The sequence below is a fragment of the Pseudophryne corroboree genome, chromosome 4 (genome assembly GCF_028390025.1).
Source record: "Pseudophryne corroboree isolate aPseCor3 chromosome 4, aPseCor3.hap2, whole genome shotgun sequence".
In the NCBI taxonomy this organism is placed as follows: domain Eukaryota; kingdom Metazoa; phylum Chordata; class Amphibia; order Anura; family Myobatrachidae; genus Pseudophryne; species Pseudophryne corroboree.
In genome coordinates this window covers 322,697,077-322,715,873 of record NC_086447.1, presented here as the reverse complement: position 1 = coordinate 322,715,873, position 18,797 = coordinate 322,697,077, and the positions used below count along the sequence as shown (strand labels likewise).

General features: G+C 43.2%; 1 protein-coding gene across 5 annotated transcripts in view; it reads right to left on the bottom strand.

The window, feature by feature from the left end:
- MCF2L2 (MCF.2 cell line derived transforming sequence-like 2) overlaps positions 1 to 18,797 on the bottom strand; it is a 1,017,734-nt gene that overhangs the window by 575,892 nt on the left and 423,045 nt on the right. For all 5 annotated transcript variants that reach the window (XM_063916343.1, XM_063916344.1, XM_063916345.1 and 2 more), the window contains exon 14: positions 2,681 to 2,787. In XM_063916343.1, coding sequence (XP_063772413.1) covers positions 2,681 to 2,787 — 107 coding nt within the window. The remainder of the gene's footprint in view (positions 1 to 2,680; positions 2,788 to 18,797) is intronic.

Genomic DNA, 18,797 nt, shown 5'->3' with positions numbered 1-18,797 from the left:
CCTTTCAGAGAAAGAGCCGAGCACACCACTACTAATATACACTGCAATGAGTGCTAGGCAACAGGGGAAAGTATAAAGAATCTAATTTCTGATCAGTGGCCACATGGCAAATGTGCTTTGTGCCTCGCACCCTTCGCACCACTGTTGTTATGGCCCTGCGGACAAGCATTATGTAATGAAAAGTTGGATTGTAACATGGTAGGAAACTTTTCTGGTGAGGGTCACAATTTTGCTTACTTCTGACTACTGTGTGTAACTAGTTTTTCTGGCTGGGACACTCATTTTAATAATGATACCCACATCTTCAATTATTTATTAATTATGTAACCTTGACCACTTGGAAACATCTCAAAGCCTTATTATTGTGAGAGATTACTGATTATAGCTGGATTCTTATTCAACAGGGTGAAGGACCTTAAAAGAAAGTGCCACCTTTAAGACTCTGGCAGTGGGTCCTGTATCATTTTGATATTTCAGCAAAAAGACAAACCTAAAAGAAAATAATAAATAATTTGGAGTGATTTTAATTTCTCTGTGGTGTACAGTTCTCTTTTCTGGGGAAAAAAATGATCCACTTTCCCAATCCCAAGAAATTCCAGGAAGATATAAAATTTGCCTGGCTAGATTTTTGGCTTATTATTTTTACTGGAGCCAAGTTTGATTTTTTTTTTTTTTTTTTTTGTAACCCAATAAAAATATTTTAATTTTAATATATTTCTGACTGGTTTAATCTTTCAGAAGCCTCTATATATATATATATATATATATATATATATATATATATAAACATAGATGTAGTCCGGCACTGGAGATCCGTTGTAATGCCCAGGTGCCTTCCGTCAATGTATTAATGCACAGGTTCTCAAACTCGGTCCTCAGGACCCCACACAGTGCATGTTTTGCAGGTCTCCTCACAGAATCACAAGTGAAATCATTTGCTCCACCTGTGGACCTTTAAAAATGTGTCAGTGAATAATGAATATACCTGTGCACTTACTGTGTTACCTGCAAAACATGCACTGTGTGGGGTCCTGAGGACCGAGTTTGAGAACCACTGTATTAATGCATTACATACTGTACACTGCAATTTCCTAAATTGCAGGAAGGAAATGGCAGTGTATGTAATGCTTTAATACAAACATTTTTACCACATACAAAGTCCTGGAGTGCCGCTGTTTTCCTCTGTTCATATATATATATATATATATATATATACATATATAGTCCAAATATCTTAGCTACTCCTCCCACTTATATTTGTATATAACAAGAGCTCTCACCAGACTTGGAGGGTTGCGGTTAACATGCCAACTGTCTGGATCACGGCGTTCAGGATAGTGACATCGAAATCCCGACAGCCGACAATACCGACCAGCCGGAATACCAGCGCAACAGGGATATTCCCACTCGTGAGTGTCAACGACACCCATAGAGTGGTAATCATAGCGCTCGCCCTGCTGCCGGAATTCTGGTGGACAGGCATCCTGTCCGCCGGCAAATGATATGTATTCCCTACAGGGAAATGGTGCATAGTCGATGCTTTGGTCCCCTAAGGTGCTTTGTAAAGACCTTAGAGTTTGTCAGCCAAATCAAACAAGATTGATTGTTTCAGTATCTGACATGCTCTGACGCTATGACAAAGGTCCTTCGGGGACTGAAACATCGACTGTACACCATTTTTTCCTTGTTGGTATGTAATTATAAAATAAATACCTCTTCGTGCAAGTCTGGTGAGTGCTCTCTTTATTTACAAATATATATATAATTACTGTTGTGCTCTCACATCTGCATACACCTATCCTGGGCAATGCTAACTTAGAGCCTGGTTCTGATTTGGAAGTAAGGCAAAAAAAAATAAAAATAACCGTGTGCACCTGAGTAAAACCATGCTGCACTGCAGGTGGGACAGATGTAACATGTGCAGAGAGATTTAGATTTGAGTGGAGTGTGTCCAAACTGTAATCTAACTTGCAGTGTAAAAATCGTCAAAGTGGTCTAATATTTGTGGGCTGTTGTACATACAAAAGAGAACAGTATTTACCCTGCTCTGAAAAAAATCTAAATGTATTTGCTCCCCTTGCGTGGCAACATGGTTTATTCCAGATAGAAAGTTACTTAATTTTTTTGCTTTACTTCAAATTAGACCTAGGGCCTTAGAGGATAAAGAGGAAGAAAGTCACTGAATACCATACTTGCCGACTTTTTGGCTGCTCTCTCCGGGAGAGAGCAGCCAGGTCGGCTCAGCAGGGAGGCGGGCTGCGACGTGCCGTGCAGAGGGGGGCGGGCCAGAGGTGGAGCGGAGGCGTGGTGGAGGTGGAACAGGGGCGTGGCTGTGGATCGCTTCATGTAAGCCATGTCCCGCTGTGTAATGACGCTATTACCGCCATTATACAGCAGGGGGCGTGGCTATGATGACGCAATTCAACAAGAATCGCGTCATTGCGTGCCCGGACCGCCCACTTTATTCGCTAAGTGGGTGGCCGGGCAGGGGGGGACCCCTGAAATCGGGAGATTTGCCTGCTCTTCCGGGGGGCCTGGAGCCTCCCGGCAATTCCGGGAGAGTAGGCAAGTATGCTGAATACCTAATCATGGTGACCTGCTTCCACAGATGGTCTGTTGGCATTCCGTATACAGTAGTTTGCTTCCATACTAAGCTATATGAAAAAATAGTTTACAGTACCTTTATTCCACCTTTAGTTTTCTTATTATTCCTTTTCCGAGACAGATCGGCTTCAGAGAGCGATTTTGGAGGAACACAGGGAACATCCGGTGCTTTTCGAGTTGTGGCTAGAAAATAGTTCAGTTTACATATTACTGATTTGGAATTATATTTGTCAAACATAATATGTCAGATATTTGCTTACTTCCTTTCATGTGTATGTTTTTTTTGTATGTACTCACTGGATGATTGACATTTTCTTATTTAACTTCAAAATAAAAGCACTTTCAATGATATAGTATAGAACTGATCTCTGAAATCTGTGTAAGTAAAATATAGATTTAGTGAACATTTAAGATATAATTGTTATCTAGATGGTGTAGACTGACATTCAGTGCAAGCACTCATGTATAAAATGAGGTAATTTTACCGCAAATTTCAATTCTCCAACTCTGAGCAGGTGATAAACTTGGGGAAAATCCCTATTTTAAGATAAAAAAGTTGGGCTTTAGTTCTGAACCCCTGGGATAACCCCCTGAATGACTAATTAGGCACTTAGAAGTTTTTAATTGGCCGATAAAGACGTAATTTTTGGGGTGAAAAAGTGCAAAGCTTCAGAAATTGGGGTACAAGGTATGGGGCAGGTACATTGGGGTGCTTTATGAGTGGGACAAGTGTTTTTAGACTTGCAGGTGGGAATAATCGATTTGTTTCCACTTTTTTTTAAAAGTCCCCTAAAATGACACAAATATATACTTATACCCATTTTATGTGCCCCAAGTTTAATTTTAGCACTTATTTTGCTGAAAAAAAACAATTGTTTTCTATAATTTTTTTTACATTTTTTAAAAATATGCATATAACAGCCATTTGACCCAATTTAAGTACCAGAAATACATTCATTATAACTAGTAATAAACTTTTATACTGTTATCCGATGTTAGTTTTGCTTTTTTGGGGGGTAAGGACGGATTTAGTCATATTTTTTACTTTTCACTTTGGATACCTATTCTTGCGGTAATCTTGTTTTCGCATTTGAATAAGACGAATCGCAGAAGCGCTAATACCCATGGAAAGTCTGTTTTTGAGGCAAAAAAGATACAAAAATGCCAAATACGTCAATCACAGTAAATTTCTGCGACTTCTCCACTAATTGAATACCCCCCTTGGTCAAAAACCTATTTCAATACTAGACTAAATAACATTTTTAGAAAACATGTTATGTTAATAAAATACAAGCAGTGTGTTTTCGCCAAGATTATATTCTGTTCAGTTGAAGCTTGTTAATTGGGGGCATTGTCCTTTGTAGTATATGGATATTTTATTAGATGCATGGCAATAGGACATTCTGTGTTTGCCTCACTTAGGGGCCTATTTATCAAACTAAAGGTGGGTACACGCTGGCCGATGTATCGGTCGTTGTATTGAACAGGCGATATATCGCGGGTCCGTCAGCCAGTGTTTACGGGCGATATGTCTGTGAACTCCGTCGTTCACAGACATATCGCTTCGGCCCTGCAGCACAGCCGACGGCCAATATATCTACCGATACATTGGCGCATCGCTGTGTGTGTATGGGCGACCAGCCGGACGCCCGTACACTGCTGCGGCGGCCGGCGGTGACTGACAGCTGAACTGGGCGGGCGTGTGTACACGCCCGCCCAGTTCATGACGTCAGTCCTTGACAGATCGGGCAGTGTGTATGCTCAGCACACTGCCTCATCCATCCATAGATATATCTGCCGATCAATTGATCTGCAGATATATCTATCACTGTGTACACACCTTAACTGTCCTTAAAACATCTCTGTATATTTAAGGCAGAAATAAGTGTGTCTATTTAATAAAGATTTCCAATCATCATCAGGCATTATGGGGCTATTTAACAACCTCTGGAGATGGCGATAGCCCACTTTCATCTTTGGAAGCAGCCTAGCTGGAGAGGGGTGTCGGGCTGGAATTGTTCACAATGCTCATCATATTTCTTTTCACATGCTAGGCAGGGTCACTGTAACGTGATAGCGGTATCCAGTCAGATGGTCGACAATGTCAAGGTCGACACTCATTTGGTCGACCGCTATTGGTCGACATTGACATGGTCGACACATGAAAGTAATCGACATGAGTTTTTCGCATTTTTTTTCTTTTTTGGGACATTTTCATACTTTCCGATCCACATGGACTACGATTGGGAACGGTAACCTGCCTGAAGCAAGGTGAGAGAAGCGCGCCCTGCGAGGGGGTGCGGTGCACTAATTCGGGTTCCCCGTCACTTTACGCAGAAAACGACACCAAAACAAGTAAAAACAAACAAACTCATGTCGACCTTTTCATGTGTCTACCTTTCATGTGTCAACCATTTTCATGTGTTGACCATTAGTCCATGTCGACTATGTCAATGTCGACCAATAGTGGTCGATCTAATGAGTGTTGACCTCAACATTGACGACCATTCATACCGGAACCCGTGATAGTGTTGGCTTTATTTTTTTGTTCAACACTGAGCCTGTGTCCCAGCATTTGGCAATTGATCAGCTGTCCCAAAAACACATTCCAAGCAAGTGGGTAGCTACAATAAGTGCAGACAGTGCAGTTGCTATGGGGTCCAGAGCTGGGAGGAGCCCGCCTTCCCTGTCACAGTTACATGTGTTATATACATTTTTCAGCATTGGTAGATACATACTGTAGGAGCCCTTACAAACTTTTGCCTTGGGGCCTACAATATATACAGTTAAGCCCCTGGACCTGGTCATTGTAATGTGGTATAAAATGAACCAGAGGGAATTATAATGTTACATAATATGAACTGGGGACACTGTAATGGGGACACCATCATAAATATGAATTGGGGGTACTGTGTAGTGGCAGCCCTACAATCAGGGCCATCTTAACATATGGGCTCACTGGGCAGCTTCCCATGACCCCACGATTCTAGGGTCTTTGAGCAGGAGCAGGCTGGGCCCCCCAGGCTGGTGCCTCTGGAGCTTCTTGGGAGGCAGGTAGAGAATGTTGCCTGATTTCTCAGATTGTGAATTACATACAATCAAAGCAGCCAGAAAGCATTCTTTGCCTGTCTCCCAGCTTGCAGCCAGACAGTGAATGGCTGTCAGCATGCTGATTGGTGGATAGCTCCAGCCATTCACCAATCAGAGTGCTGACAGCTATTCACAGTATGGAAACATGTGGAGAGACAGTGTGGGGCACAGGAGGGGCAAGTTATGATTTTTATTTTCCTGTGAATGGGTGGGTAGGGGCCCCAGAGCATTGCCTTGCTCTACCTACAATTATTATTATTATTACAATGTAACATAATATGAATTAGGGCATTACTATAGTACATAAAATAAACTAGGGCACTACTATGGTTTAGGAAATGAACTAGGGCACTATTATGGGGCATAAAATTAACAACTGCAGTGGAGAGGTGTGTCTAGAATCATTGGGACAGAGGCCTCTTCAAAATAGTGCTATGGAGACCACAAAGTTTTGGCTATGCCCATGGGTGCATGAGTCACAAAGCTGCAGCAAAGAAATAATATCTGATGACAGACTTTTAGTCAGGTTTGTCTGCTGTGGTATGGTAGAGCAACTACACACACACACACACACACACACACACACACACACACACACACACACACACACACACACACACACACACAGCTGTGTTGACTAGAAACAGTCATCTTTTGTTTTCACTGATTGTGTAATAATGTGCACTTGATTTAAGCATATGTATATTATCATAACAAATGCGCAAAGGCTTAAAAAAAATAGATTTGACTTAATCTGTTTATATTAGAAGAAGTATGTATATTAAGCAGCTTCATTTTACGCTTTTATTTCACTAATTTGTATAAAACTTTACTATACTTGAAATGTCAGTGAAAACTAGTGAACCTTTTACTCAATAATTATATGCATGTAAAATTCAGTCCATCTGACTGTAAAACAAATAATTTTATATTAATGTGTGCCAAACAGCAATTCTAATGGTTTACAGTAATAAGGAACGTTATGCGCATAATGCATCACACTATACTGTATCTGTATGCGTACCAGCATGACTCAAAGAGGAAGCAAATTATACAGTATCAAGATAAACATTTTATTTGCATTTACACACAAATAAACTGAACAGTCTCCAGTATTGTATTTACTATTTAGAATTTCATATTTCATTATTAGAAGATTTAAAAAGACCTCAGGAACTGCATTTCATGATGCTCTACAGGACCCTACACATTTACCGATTACACTGAAAGATATAAAAAAGTGGCGTTCATTATTGAACGAGATATCGTTCATATCTTTCAGTGTCTAGGCACCAACGATGAACGATGCGCGGCCCCGCGCTTGTTCATCATTGGTGCCGACTCGTTTATGCCTGCAAGCCAATATGGACAATATCGTCCATATCAGTATGCAGGCTATGGGGCCGAGGGAAGAAACATCACTCCCCCCCCTGCCGTCCATCGGTCACCTCAGTGGCCATTTGGCTAATGTTTAAGGGACCCTAAGGGACTGCTTGCGCTTTAAAGTGTACCTACAGTATCACCTACATACAGGGCCGGTGCAAGGATTCTCGGCACCCTAGGCAAAACTTCTGCCTACTGCCCCTTCCCCCTACTCGCCCTTCAGGTGAAAGACATGCTGCTGCTCACCCCCACCCCCAGTCTGTTGCAGGGCAGCTCTCTTCTCCCCATCTCCCCAGTCTGTGTGGGTGCCTGCAGCTCTCACCCCCCCCCCCACTCTGTTAAATGTCTGCTGTTCTATCTCCTCCACAACTGTGTGCATGCTGCTGCTCATCCACCCCCCACCCCCCCAGACTGTGTGCATGCCTGCTGCCCCCCCCTCCCCAGACTGCTGCTCTGCTGCTCTCCCCCTCTTTCCTTATCAAATGCAGAGAGTGCACTGTGCCGCCACCATACCTGCGGGATGCGATGCAGAGTTGGGACTGAGTAGTCTGCAAAAGAGCCTGCAATGAAGAGCAGCGCCACATGTCACCTCCAGCCAGGACTCCAGGAGCTGTCAAGGAAACTTCTTGTGCCAGGTAGAGGCGGAGCTGGAGGCTGCAATACGGGAGCTTGCCAGTTGCGACTACTGTAAGATACGAGTGCCGGGGGGATTGCGGCGACTGTGAGGTAGGACCATGCTACCTTTTTCAGGCAGCTGTAGCAGGCGCCCCCTCAGGATCCGGCGCCCCTAGGCAGCTGCCTAAAGCTGCCTAGTGGAAGCTCCGGCCCTGCCTACATACAGTGGATGCAATTATTTTGTGGCTGAACCGAAGGGATACAGTTAATATCCTGTCAAGACAGGATCTCGGCACACAAGATACCGGCGCAGAAATCCGATTGTACGAATGCAACCATATAAATGCACTAGAAACTAATGCCAGAACTTAAGGCAACATGGAATTGTACTTACTGGTGAATTCATAGGTTGCAATATTGTGAACAGTTTATATTGTGTATGCGCTGCCACAGTGTGCAGGCAGCGCATACAGTTTAATGGTCTAGTTCACATACAGAACTACATCTGCTTGATTTAATGAAGGCATATTATGTATCTGGGTGTCATAGTATCAAATATTGACATAATGAGATGAGGTTTAAAGAGATTGTACCTCCCTGTTCTCCACACAATGGTGGTCATTCCGAGTTGTTCGCTCTTTATTTTTTTCTCGCAATGGAGCGATTAGTCGCTAATGCGCATGCGCAATGTCCGCAGTGCGACTGCGCCAATTAAATTTGCTATGCAGTTAGGTATTTTACTCACGGCATTACGAGGTTTTTTTCTTCGTTCTGGTGATCGTAATGTGATTGACAGGAAGTGGGTGTTTCTGGGCGGAAACAGGCCGTTTTATGGGTGTGTGTGAAAAAACGCTACCGTTTCTGGGAAAAACGCGGGAGTGGCTGGAGAAACGGAGGAGTGTCTGGGCGAACGCTGGGTGTGTTTGTGACGTCAATCCAGGAACGACAAGCACTGAACTGATCGCACTGGCAGAGTAAGTCTCGAGCTACTCAGAAACTGCACAGAGAAGTCTTTTCGCAATATTGCGAATCTTTCGTTCGCTATTTTGATAAGCTAAGATTCACTCCCAGTAGGCGGCTGCTTAGCGTGTGCAAAGCTGCTAAAAACAGCTTGCGAGCGAACAACTCGGAATGAGGGCCAATGTAAATATATTAGGCAATCAGTCTGTATTGTAGTCAGTTCTGCTGAAGTACAGGCAGCTGCTACAGTTTATATAAGTATTACCTTTTGCATTTTTTCAGTGTAAGTTTCTTACGTTTTTTTCTGTAATCCCTACCATTGATCAAAATACTCTTTAATGTCAAATTAGTTACAAATACAAACAAATAATTGCATTGGTAAGTAATCACCCTTGCTAAGCCACACTGTATATGGGACAATTGGTTGTCTTCAGAGGTCACATATAATACAGTCTGCCAGGTGCAATTAGTGAGGTTTTTTTGTTTGTTTGTTTGTTTGTTTGTTTGTTTTTTTAAGAGTTCCAACAGTTGCTAAGTGCTTTGCAAATGCTTCCATGTGATGATCAACAAATATTACAAGCAAATCTGAGAAAAGGCTCTAAAAAAAAAAAAAAAGAGGAAAAGAAAGTTGATTTTCTAGTCTTTAATGGAGCGCTGACTAGGCCATACTATGCATTTCTTTACACCCAAATGGAGCATTTGTGTAAGGAGCATGTTTGGAGGCCATCAAAATCTCTAAGACAACTCTAAAGGTGCCCATACACTAGACGACCTGTAAATGATGATTTCTTGTTAACGATTTCCCTTGAACTCCCCCGGCAGCTCCCTAGCAGTCCTGGGCAACTGATATAGTACAATACACATGATATATCTTAAAGATATATCTTAAGATCTGGGAGTGGCTATATCCAGGAGCATGCTGTCGCTGACAATAGCTTCAGATCTTCCCTGCAGCAGAGAAGATCAGAAGCTCCGACCAAAGACCAGCGGGACCGCGCATCATGATCGTTATCGTTCACAGACACGGAATTATCTGCACTATCATGAACGATTTGTAGTTCCGATCAGGCAGAAATGGCCAAATCACTCATAATATCGTCTAGTGTATGGGCACCTTTACAGAGTTACTTTCTTCCATGGCCGACATTATCAAATCTGTGCTTATTGAAGAGCAGCAAACAGCAACCAATTATTAATGTAAAATGACATTAAACGGTATCCGGATGATAGATAGACAGTGGGGTATATTTACTAAGGTCCCGATTTTGACCGAGATGCCGTTTTTTAATCAAAGTGTCATCTCGGTAATTTACTAAGCAAAAATCACGGCAGTGATGAGGGCATTCGTAATATTTTGGAAGTCCTAGGAAAAAATCACGAATCAATACACCATTGGTCAAATACGCCTGCAATTTGCTAGAAATCGGGAATTTACTAAAAAGTGCAAAACACAAACACTGCCGACAATAGCCAAACACTGCCGTGATAAAATACAAATCGTGAAAAAGTGCTAAAAAAAAAACAGACCTGCTTTTTTATCCCATGTTTGTATAGGCATGCACGGATCCATGAGATCCGTGCATGTTTTTCAGTGGGAACGGGGGGGAAATGTTATAAATTTTCAGAAAAAAAATTGCGTGGGGTCCCCCCTCCTAAGCATAACCAGCCTCGGGCTCTTTGAGCCGATCCTGGTTGCAGAAATATGGGAAAAAAATGGACAGGGGTTCCCCCATATTTAAGCAACCAGCATCGGGCTCTGCGCCTGGTCCTGGTTCCAAAAATACGGGGGACAAAAAGAGTAGGGGTCCCCCGTATTTTTGAAACCAGCACCGGGCTCCACTAGCTGGACAGATAATGCCACAGCCGAGGGTCACTTTTATACAGTGCCTTGCGGCCGTGGCATCAAATATCCAACTAGTCACCCCTGGCCGGGGTACCCTGGGGGAGTGGGGACCCCTTCAATCAAGGGGTCCCCCCCCCAGCCACCCAAGGGCCAGGGGTGAAGCCCGAGGCTGTCCCCCCCCCCCATCCAATAGGCTGCGGATGGGGGGCTGATGGCCTTTGTGAAAAGTGATTCATATTGTTTTTAGTAGCAGTACTACAAGGCCCAGCAAGCCTCCCCCGCAAGCTGGTACTTGGAGAACCACAAGTACCAGCATGCGGCGGAAAAACGGGCCCGCTGGTACCTGTAGTACTACTACTAAAAAAATACCCCAATAAAGACAACACACACACACCTTGAAAGTATAACTTTAATACATCCATCCACACCTCCATATACACATACTTACCTTATGTTCCCACGCAGGTCGGTCCTCTTCTCCAGTAGAATCCATGGGGTACCTGTAGAAAAAATTATACTCACATAATCCAGTGTTTTCGGCTCCTCGGTAAATCCTTTTGTAATCCACGTACTTTAAAAAATAAAAAAAAGGATACCCGACCACGAACTGAAAGGGGACCCGTGTTTTCACATGGGCCCCCTTTCCCCGAATGCCAGAAACCCACTCTGACTGATGTCTAAGTGGGTTTCTTCAGCCAATCAGGGAGCGCTACGTTGTGACACCCTCCTGATCGGCTGTGTGCTCCTGTACTGAGTGACAGGCGGCACACGGCAGTGTTACAATGTAGCGCCTATGCGCTCCATTGTAACTAATGGTGGGAACTTTGAGGTCAGCGGTGAGGTCACTTTCGGTCACCCGCTGACCTGAAAGTTCCCACCATTGGTTACAATGGAGCGCATAGGCGCTACATTGTAACACTGCCGTGTGCCGCCTGTCAGACAGTACAGGAGCACACAGCCAATCAGGAGGGTGCCACAACGTGGCGCTCCCTGATTGGCTGAAGAAACCCACTTAGACATCAGTCAGAGTGGGTTTCTGGCATTCGGGGAAAGGGGGCCCATGTGAAAACATGGGTCCCCTTTCAGTTCGTGGTCGGGTATCCGTTTTTTTTATTTTTTCAAGTACGTGGATTACAAAAGGATTTACCGAGGAGCCGAAAACACTGGATTATGTGAGTATAATTTTTTCTACAGGTACACCATGGATTCTACTGGAGAAGAGGACCGACCTGCGTGGGAACATAAGGTAAGTATGTGTATATGGAGGTGTGGATGGATGTATTAAAGTTATACTTTCAAGGTGTGTGTGTGTTGTCTTTATTGGGGTATTTTTTTAGTAGTAGTACTACAGGTACCAGCGGGCCCGTTTTTCCGCCGCATGCTGGTACTTGTGGTTCTCCAAGTACCAGCTTGCGGGGGAGGCTTGCTGGGCCTTGTAGTACTGCTACTAAAAACAATATCAATCACTTTTCACAAAGACTATCAGCCCCCCATCCGCAGCCTATTGGATGGGGGGGGACAGCCTCGGGCTTCACCCCTGGCCCTTGGGTGGCTGGGGGGGGGACCCCTTGATTGAAGGGGTCCCCACTCCCCCAGGGTACCCCGGCCAGGGGTGACTAGTTGGATATTTGATGCCACGGCCGCAGGGCACTGTATAAAAGTGACCCCCGGCTGTGGCATTATCTGTCCAGCTAGTGGAGCCCGGTGCTGGTTTCAAAAATACGGGGGACCCCTACTCTTTTTGTCCCCCGTATTTTTGGAACCAGGACCAGGCGCAGAGCCCGATGCTGGTTGCTTAAATATGGGGGAACCCCTGTCCATTTTTTTCCCATATTTCTGCAACCAGGATCGGCTCAAAGAGCCCGAGGCTGGTTTGCCTTAGGAGGGGGGACCCCACGCAATTTTTTTTTTACATTTTAACTTTATTTTTTTGTTAAACAAAGTGCACAATGAAGCCCAGCACGGATCTCTCAGATCCGGCCGAGATTCATTGTATTAAAGTCGGCAGTGTTTTACAAGTCACTCACGTAAAACACTGCCAAAAAAAACGAATGACATCGACATCGGAAAACCCGAAAATGCAGAATACGGCAGCTTAGTAAATTAGTCGTAATCAATTCAAAAAGTTGCATATTTACACTTTCGATGTCATTCGTGATTGAACTTTGACCTCAAACGGGAAACACGAATCTTAGTAAATTTACCCCAGTGTCTAATTAGACAGTCAATAGACAGACAGCATATGTTAGACAGACATTAGGTCGTAGGGTCAAAAGGTCAACATAAAATAGGTAGACAGTACAAAATGTCAACAGGGTCAAAAGGTCGACATGAAAATCGTCGGCATAACAAAGGTAGACAGGTTTTTTTTTCAATTTTACATGTTTCTGGCCTTTCTCATACCTTCTCTATCCATGTGGGCATAGAGTTGGATATAAATTGTGGCGAGCGCAGCGAGGGTATGCCTTTCTACAATTGTGGGTCCCAGATGACAAAACTATCCACACAAACCACATAAATGCAATAAAACATTGTCTACCTTCTTTATGACCCTGTCAACCTTTTGTACTGTCTACTTTTTTCATGTATACCTTTTGACCCTGTCGACCTTTTGACTGTCTAACATGTGGTGTCTACCTATTGACTGTCTAACTAAACACTGTCTATCTGTTATACCACACCCGATTAAATGGTGGCAAGAGGCTGAAAACATAAATATAGTAAGATTACATGGCATATATTTCTCCCTAGTCAAATTCTGTGCATTGAATAAAAGATGCTAATTCTAACGTCTAGCATCAAGCATGGTAGTAGGGGCTGCGTGTGAATTGGACGCATCTGCAGCTTGCTTACTACCTTATGCTAACCCAAGTATTTCCATGCATCTACAGTCATCATCAGTAGCGTCAGGAGTTGTACTCTCCCCATGCTGGGTACAAAGGGTCATCTAAAATAGGCATCCCATATCTGTCCGCATGCACGCTATGAACAAGTACTGAAGTCCCCTTCCATACCAATGACACTCCCATGAGATGGATCACTTCTGTCACTGCCCAGAATCACCTGTGTCATGGAACAGTGGCCTGCCAGTGGAGTGATCACTCTCCCTCCATGTGCGAATGCATGATCTGGCACATGCACAGTTTGCAGATAGACGCAAGTGGAAATGACAGACAGATCTTGTGAATAACTCAATCAAATTTTGGAGGAAATCCTGCTGCAGTCTGCTAGAGACTTAGGATTTTGAAAAAAAAAAATATTTTCCAGCAGGACCAGGGTTAGTTAAGTCCATATCTGTACATGTATGTATGTGTATATAATTTATACACACATACACGGTCGAGTCACATTATTATGACCACCTCCTACATTTGACATCAGCAACGCGTAACCCATTCAATTTTTGCAGTGTGGCAAGACACATTATTCTGCTGAAGAGGCCATTGCTATCAGGGAATACTGTTGTCATGAAAGGGTGTACTTGGTCTGCAACAATGACTAGGTACATGTCAAAGTAACATCCACATGAATACTAGGACCCAAGGTTTGCCAACAGAACATTGGCAGATACATTACACTACCTCCGTTGGCTTGGCTTCATCCCATAGTGCATCCTGTTGCCATCTCTTCCCATGGTAAATGACGCACATGTACCAGGCCATCCACATGATGTAAAAGAAAATGTGGGTCATCAGACTAGGCCACCTTCTACCATTGGTCCATGGTCCAGTTTTGATGCTCATGTGCCCATTGTAGGTGATTTCAGTGGTGGACAGCAGTCAGCATGGGCACACTGGCCGATCTGCAGTTACACAGCCCCATACACAGCAAGGTGTGATGCACTGTTTGTGTGTTCTGACACCTTTCTATCACAGCCAGCATCGACTTTTTCAACAATTTGTGCTCTTCTGTAGGATCGGACAAGACAGTCCTTCACTCCCCACGTGCATCAATGAGCCTTGGGCGCCCATGACCCTGTCGCTGGTTCGCCAGTTGCCCTTACTTTTGGTAGGTACTAATCGCATGCCAGGAACACCCCATAATACCTGTGGTTTTGGAGTTTTTCTGACCCAGTTATCTAGCCATTCCATTTTGGCCCTTGTAGGACAGGACACACAGACAAGAATCATCCTTCATATACAGAATTGATCAAATAATATACAGCTGGTCATTTTGAGTGACATTAATCCAAAGGAGGTGAGAGCACTGATTGGAGGAGGGCCTGATCAATCAGTTATTTCAGATTAGCATAAAATACTTTGCCATAACTGCAAAATTCTATTGAATCCAAGTTTACATTTAGCTACTACACTAGAGGTTCTCAAACGCTGTCCTCAAGGCACCCCAATGGCCCAGGTTTTAAATGTATCCATGCTTGGCCACAGGTGACTTAATTAGCACCTCAGTCAATTGGATTTAACCATGCTATACCTAAAACCTGGACCATTGGGAAACCTCTTGAGAACCTCTGTACTATATATAAGTACCCTCTTGGTGTTTGTTTTTGTACTGTATGTGCATTATTACAGAAACATTATCCCAGATCCTGTGCTGACAGGTTCTTCCTTGAGGAGAAGTTGTTTTTTTGTCAAAAGGACATTTATGAGGACTATATATGTAGTAGTAAGAAAAGGGAAAGGGTTTGTTTGAAATATGTGTGGATAGATAGAATATTGAACAGCAACTTTAGGCGCTCTTAGGAAATACTATCTGATTAAATAGCAGAAAAACAGGGTGCATGCATTGTGCACAAGCTTTTAGTAAGCTTAATATTTTGTTTGGTAGACATATATAGTCCTTGTGACAGGCTGTTGATACTTAAACATTCTCTGTGAGATATGTACATGTTATATAGCACTCTTAATGAATAGTAGCCTATTGCATGCCACTTCATATATGTTTAATGTAGTGATGAGCGGATTCGGTTTTACTCGGTTTTACTCGGTTCTCAAAACCGAATCTTATTGGCTATCCAAAACACGTGACATCAGTGAGCCAATAAGATTCGGTTTTGAGAACCGAGTAAAACCGAATCCGCTCATCACTAGTTTAATGCAACTGGACACTGGGCTAAATTTGGCTGTGGTGGGCTCACTCAAAATGCCCAGTGCGGACTCTGGTAAAACAGCAGAATGATGTTAAGGTGGATAAAATAACCCAGGAGAAGATCACACATAGACCATTGAGGAAAGGGTAATATCAGTCCAGCAGTGGAGTGTCCCCATGACAGGAGGATGCTGGAGAAATGACAACGAAAGGTTGACTTGCAAACTGCAGAGAATAACCTGTGCCACTAGGATAAGGCTGCAGCTAAAAAGGAGAAGAGAACGCAACCATGGAAGAAGGAAGCCGTGATGTACCATTACCAGACTGAGCGACCCTCTCTTGTTGAGCATGGTGCACATTTTGAGAGGCTGAGCATTTTAATTGATCCCCTGCCCCAATAGGGTGACTGTGGGCCTCAGCAGAAGGTGGCTGAACAGAGAATTCTGCAAGCAAGAACAGGGTTGGTCTGGTTCCATTAAAGTGGGCACCTTGAATCTGAGCCCACTACGAGACAGATAAGTTGTGGTGTTTATTTTATATTTACATTCCTGTAGTGATACTGCAAGTGCTTGCTGATGATAAATATTAATTAATGAGTCTACTGCTCTAGGGACTATCACAGTGTTCTGTGTCAGGGTACATAAAATGCTGGGAGTGTAAATAGTCAAATAAAGGTCTGCATTAGTCTATGGATTGTCCATTGGGTTGCAGTACCTGATCCGTCTAGTAAATGTGACCAAAGTTCACTATTTATGTGCCTATGGTACAGTGTGGTAATAAATAACCACGTTTCCACTTCAGCGAATGACGGTAAGGGCATAACATACTTAGAGCACATTCATAAAGGCCAGTAGCATTCCTTCCATAAAGTGAGGTGGTCTATGCTCACCAGTCGCCTATAGATCCATAGGATCACAAGTGTATAACACTGCAACTCTTTTGGCACTATTGAGAAAACTCCTGCTATGTGTGCTCTTTGCACAAAGAAGCCTTTAATAGTCTGTAACAGCACTGACAAAGGTCACTTATTTGCGATATGTGATTAACCTGGAATACACGGATTAATCACATTAACAGCTTGGCATATGAAAATAAATGTGCAGAAGCATAGCTAATATTTAACTTCAGATTTGTAATGAGTACAAAGCAGACATCAATTTATCAAATCTAAATGAAAAAAAAAAAAAATGGATGCAAAGAGTTTTAAGTCCAGTTAATGGTGCAGTAACAAGAAAAGTTAGGACAGCAATGTATTCCATCTTATTTTAATTGTCCTGACTGACTTGGTCCTTTTATGTTTCATATATTTTCTTGTCTAACAAACCATTTATATATCTTTTTTGATATAGTAACTAAAAGAGAAAATGCCACACATCGCATGCAATTTCAGAGCCAAACCACTGGATTTCTTATGCTGCATTTTAGAGGCTGAAACCTTAAAATGAATCCAATGAGCTGCAGTATGCGGTTTAAAAGGAAGCATTTGTTTTAATATTAAACCTCATTCCGCACTTCAAAAAAATTGCATAGCAATTGCATAGAAGAATAAGGGAACGTTCAGTGGCACATGGCATGTTGTAAAGGATTGTTGCAATGGGGGGTGGCATGTGGTTGCATTTTGCTATTATACATTTTAATATATAGACTAAATTATTCAACTAACCTTACACAGGTTTAGTTCATTAATGAAAGTTTCCTCTATCCAGGTTATTTGTGGTTCTGGATTACGCAATTTGGAGGTGGTTGCAACTGGCCGATGTTTTAAGTCTTCCGATGGTTACTACCAGTAGAACGAATATAGTTACAGTGGGAGGCAATTGCAAGGGGCATTCCTGGGAGGTAACAGGATTGTTACCACTGGCGACTGTGACTAAATATGCAGCTGTACTGGCACCGGTGGCCATGGTTCGATGGACATTCTGTATGCACAGTGGCAGATTAGCAATGCAGCCAGTGGGCGTCTCAGTAAGGACCCCATCGGCTGCACCATTAACATAAAGTCGCAGTCGTGCTAAGCACAAAGACGAGGCTGCAACTGCATCCACCTCTGTATCAGCAACTGACTTCAGAAAGTAGAGCTCTCCAGTAGAAGAAAAATATTTATGGGCATCATACTGAAATGGCAAAGCTGTCCTATTAAACGGTTCTGTCACATTCGATTGTATATGCTGTACGACTAAGACACACACTAAAGGGAGGAAGACGTTCAGCGCAAGCCGAGTTGCCTTGGGACCTGGCACACCAAGAAGGGCAGTTTGGTGCACCTATGGCAAGAGTGTATGAGGAGATGGTATACATTTAATTTGCCGGCTGTCAAGATCCCAGCGGTCAGGATACCGTAGCAGGAATCCCGGCAGCTGGCAATGCTGGTGCAATAGGACTATTCCCACTCGTGGGTGTCCACGACACCCATTGAGTCGGAATAGAACCAGTGGCAAGCACAAGGGGACTCTTTGCGGTCGCCCCGCTGCTGGCATACCGTCGGCCAGGATTAATTACAATTTGCCAGAAGGTGAGCAGAGGGCATTACTGCCATATGTGAAAGGGAAAGAATACAGTACATCATCTATTCTGGATACTGGGGATTACAAGACTGACTAGCCACCCCATTACATACTAGCAACTCCCACCAAAACTGCCTCTGCTTGCACCAGTGGTAGCTATCGGAATGCATGCACAGTTTGATTCAGATACATGCACAGACTTAAAAACATTGTCTGCTTGCATCTGACATCAACAATGCATCCCCCTCTAAATCAGGCCTAAAGTTCACGTGCAGTGAGCTAAATGACTCAGGAGGCACTGGCTTGCACCAGAGCCATATTTAAACAAATATATGAGCCAAAGGGTACATCTGGGCATTAAATACAGGTGCAGCAGTATAAACTCCTGGAAATATGGTGAGTTTTGATTAAAGGTGTGCGGAAAAGATAAGTAGGTGAGCCATAGACTTTTTACTACAGAGTTTTGGCTATAAAAATGATTAGAATAATCCAAAAAAGATATTTCAAACATATCCTTATTTTTCGTATACTTTATACAGTCAAAACTCTGGCACAAACGTTAGTATGACAGGAAAGGCTCTGCCTCACCTGCCTCACCCCACCACACGAAAAAAAAGCATTTTGTTTCCCCCAGCACACTAAATGATAACAGTAACCAGATGTAAATCCCACACAATTTTAGAATTCAGAGATATCGGTTACATATATTTGCGCAAATGTATGAATAAGCTCCAAAGCCGCATCAAGGCGTC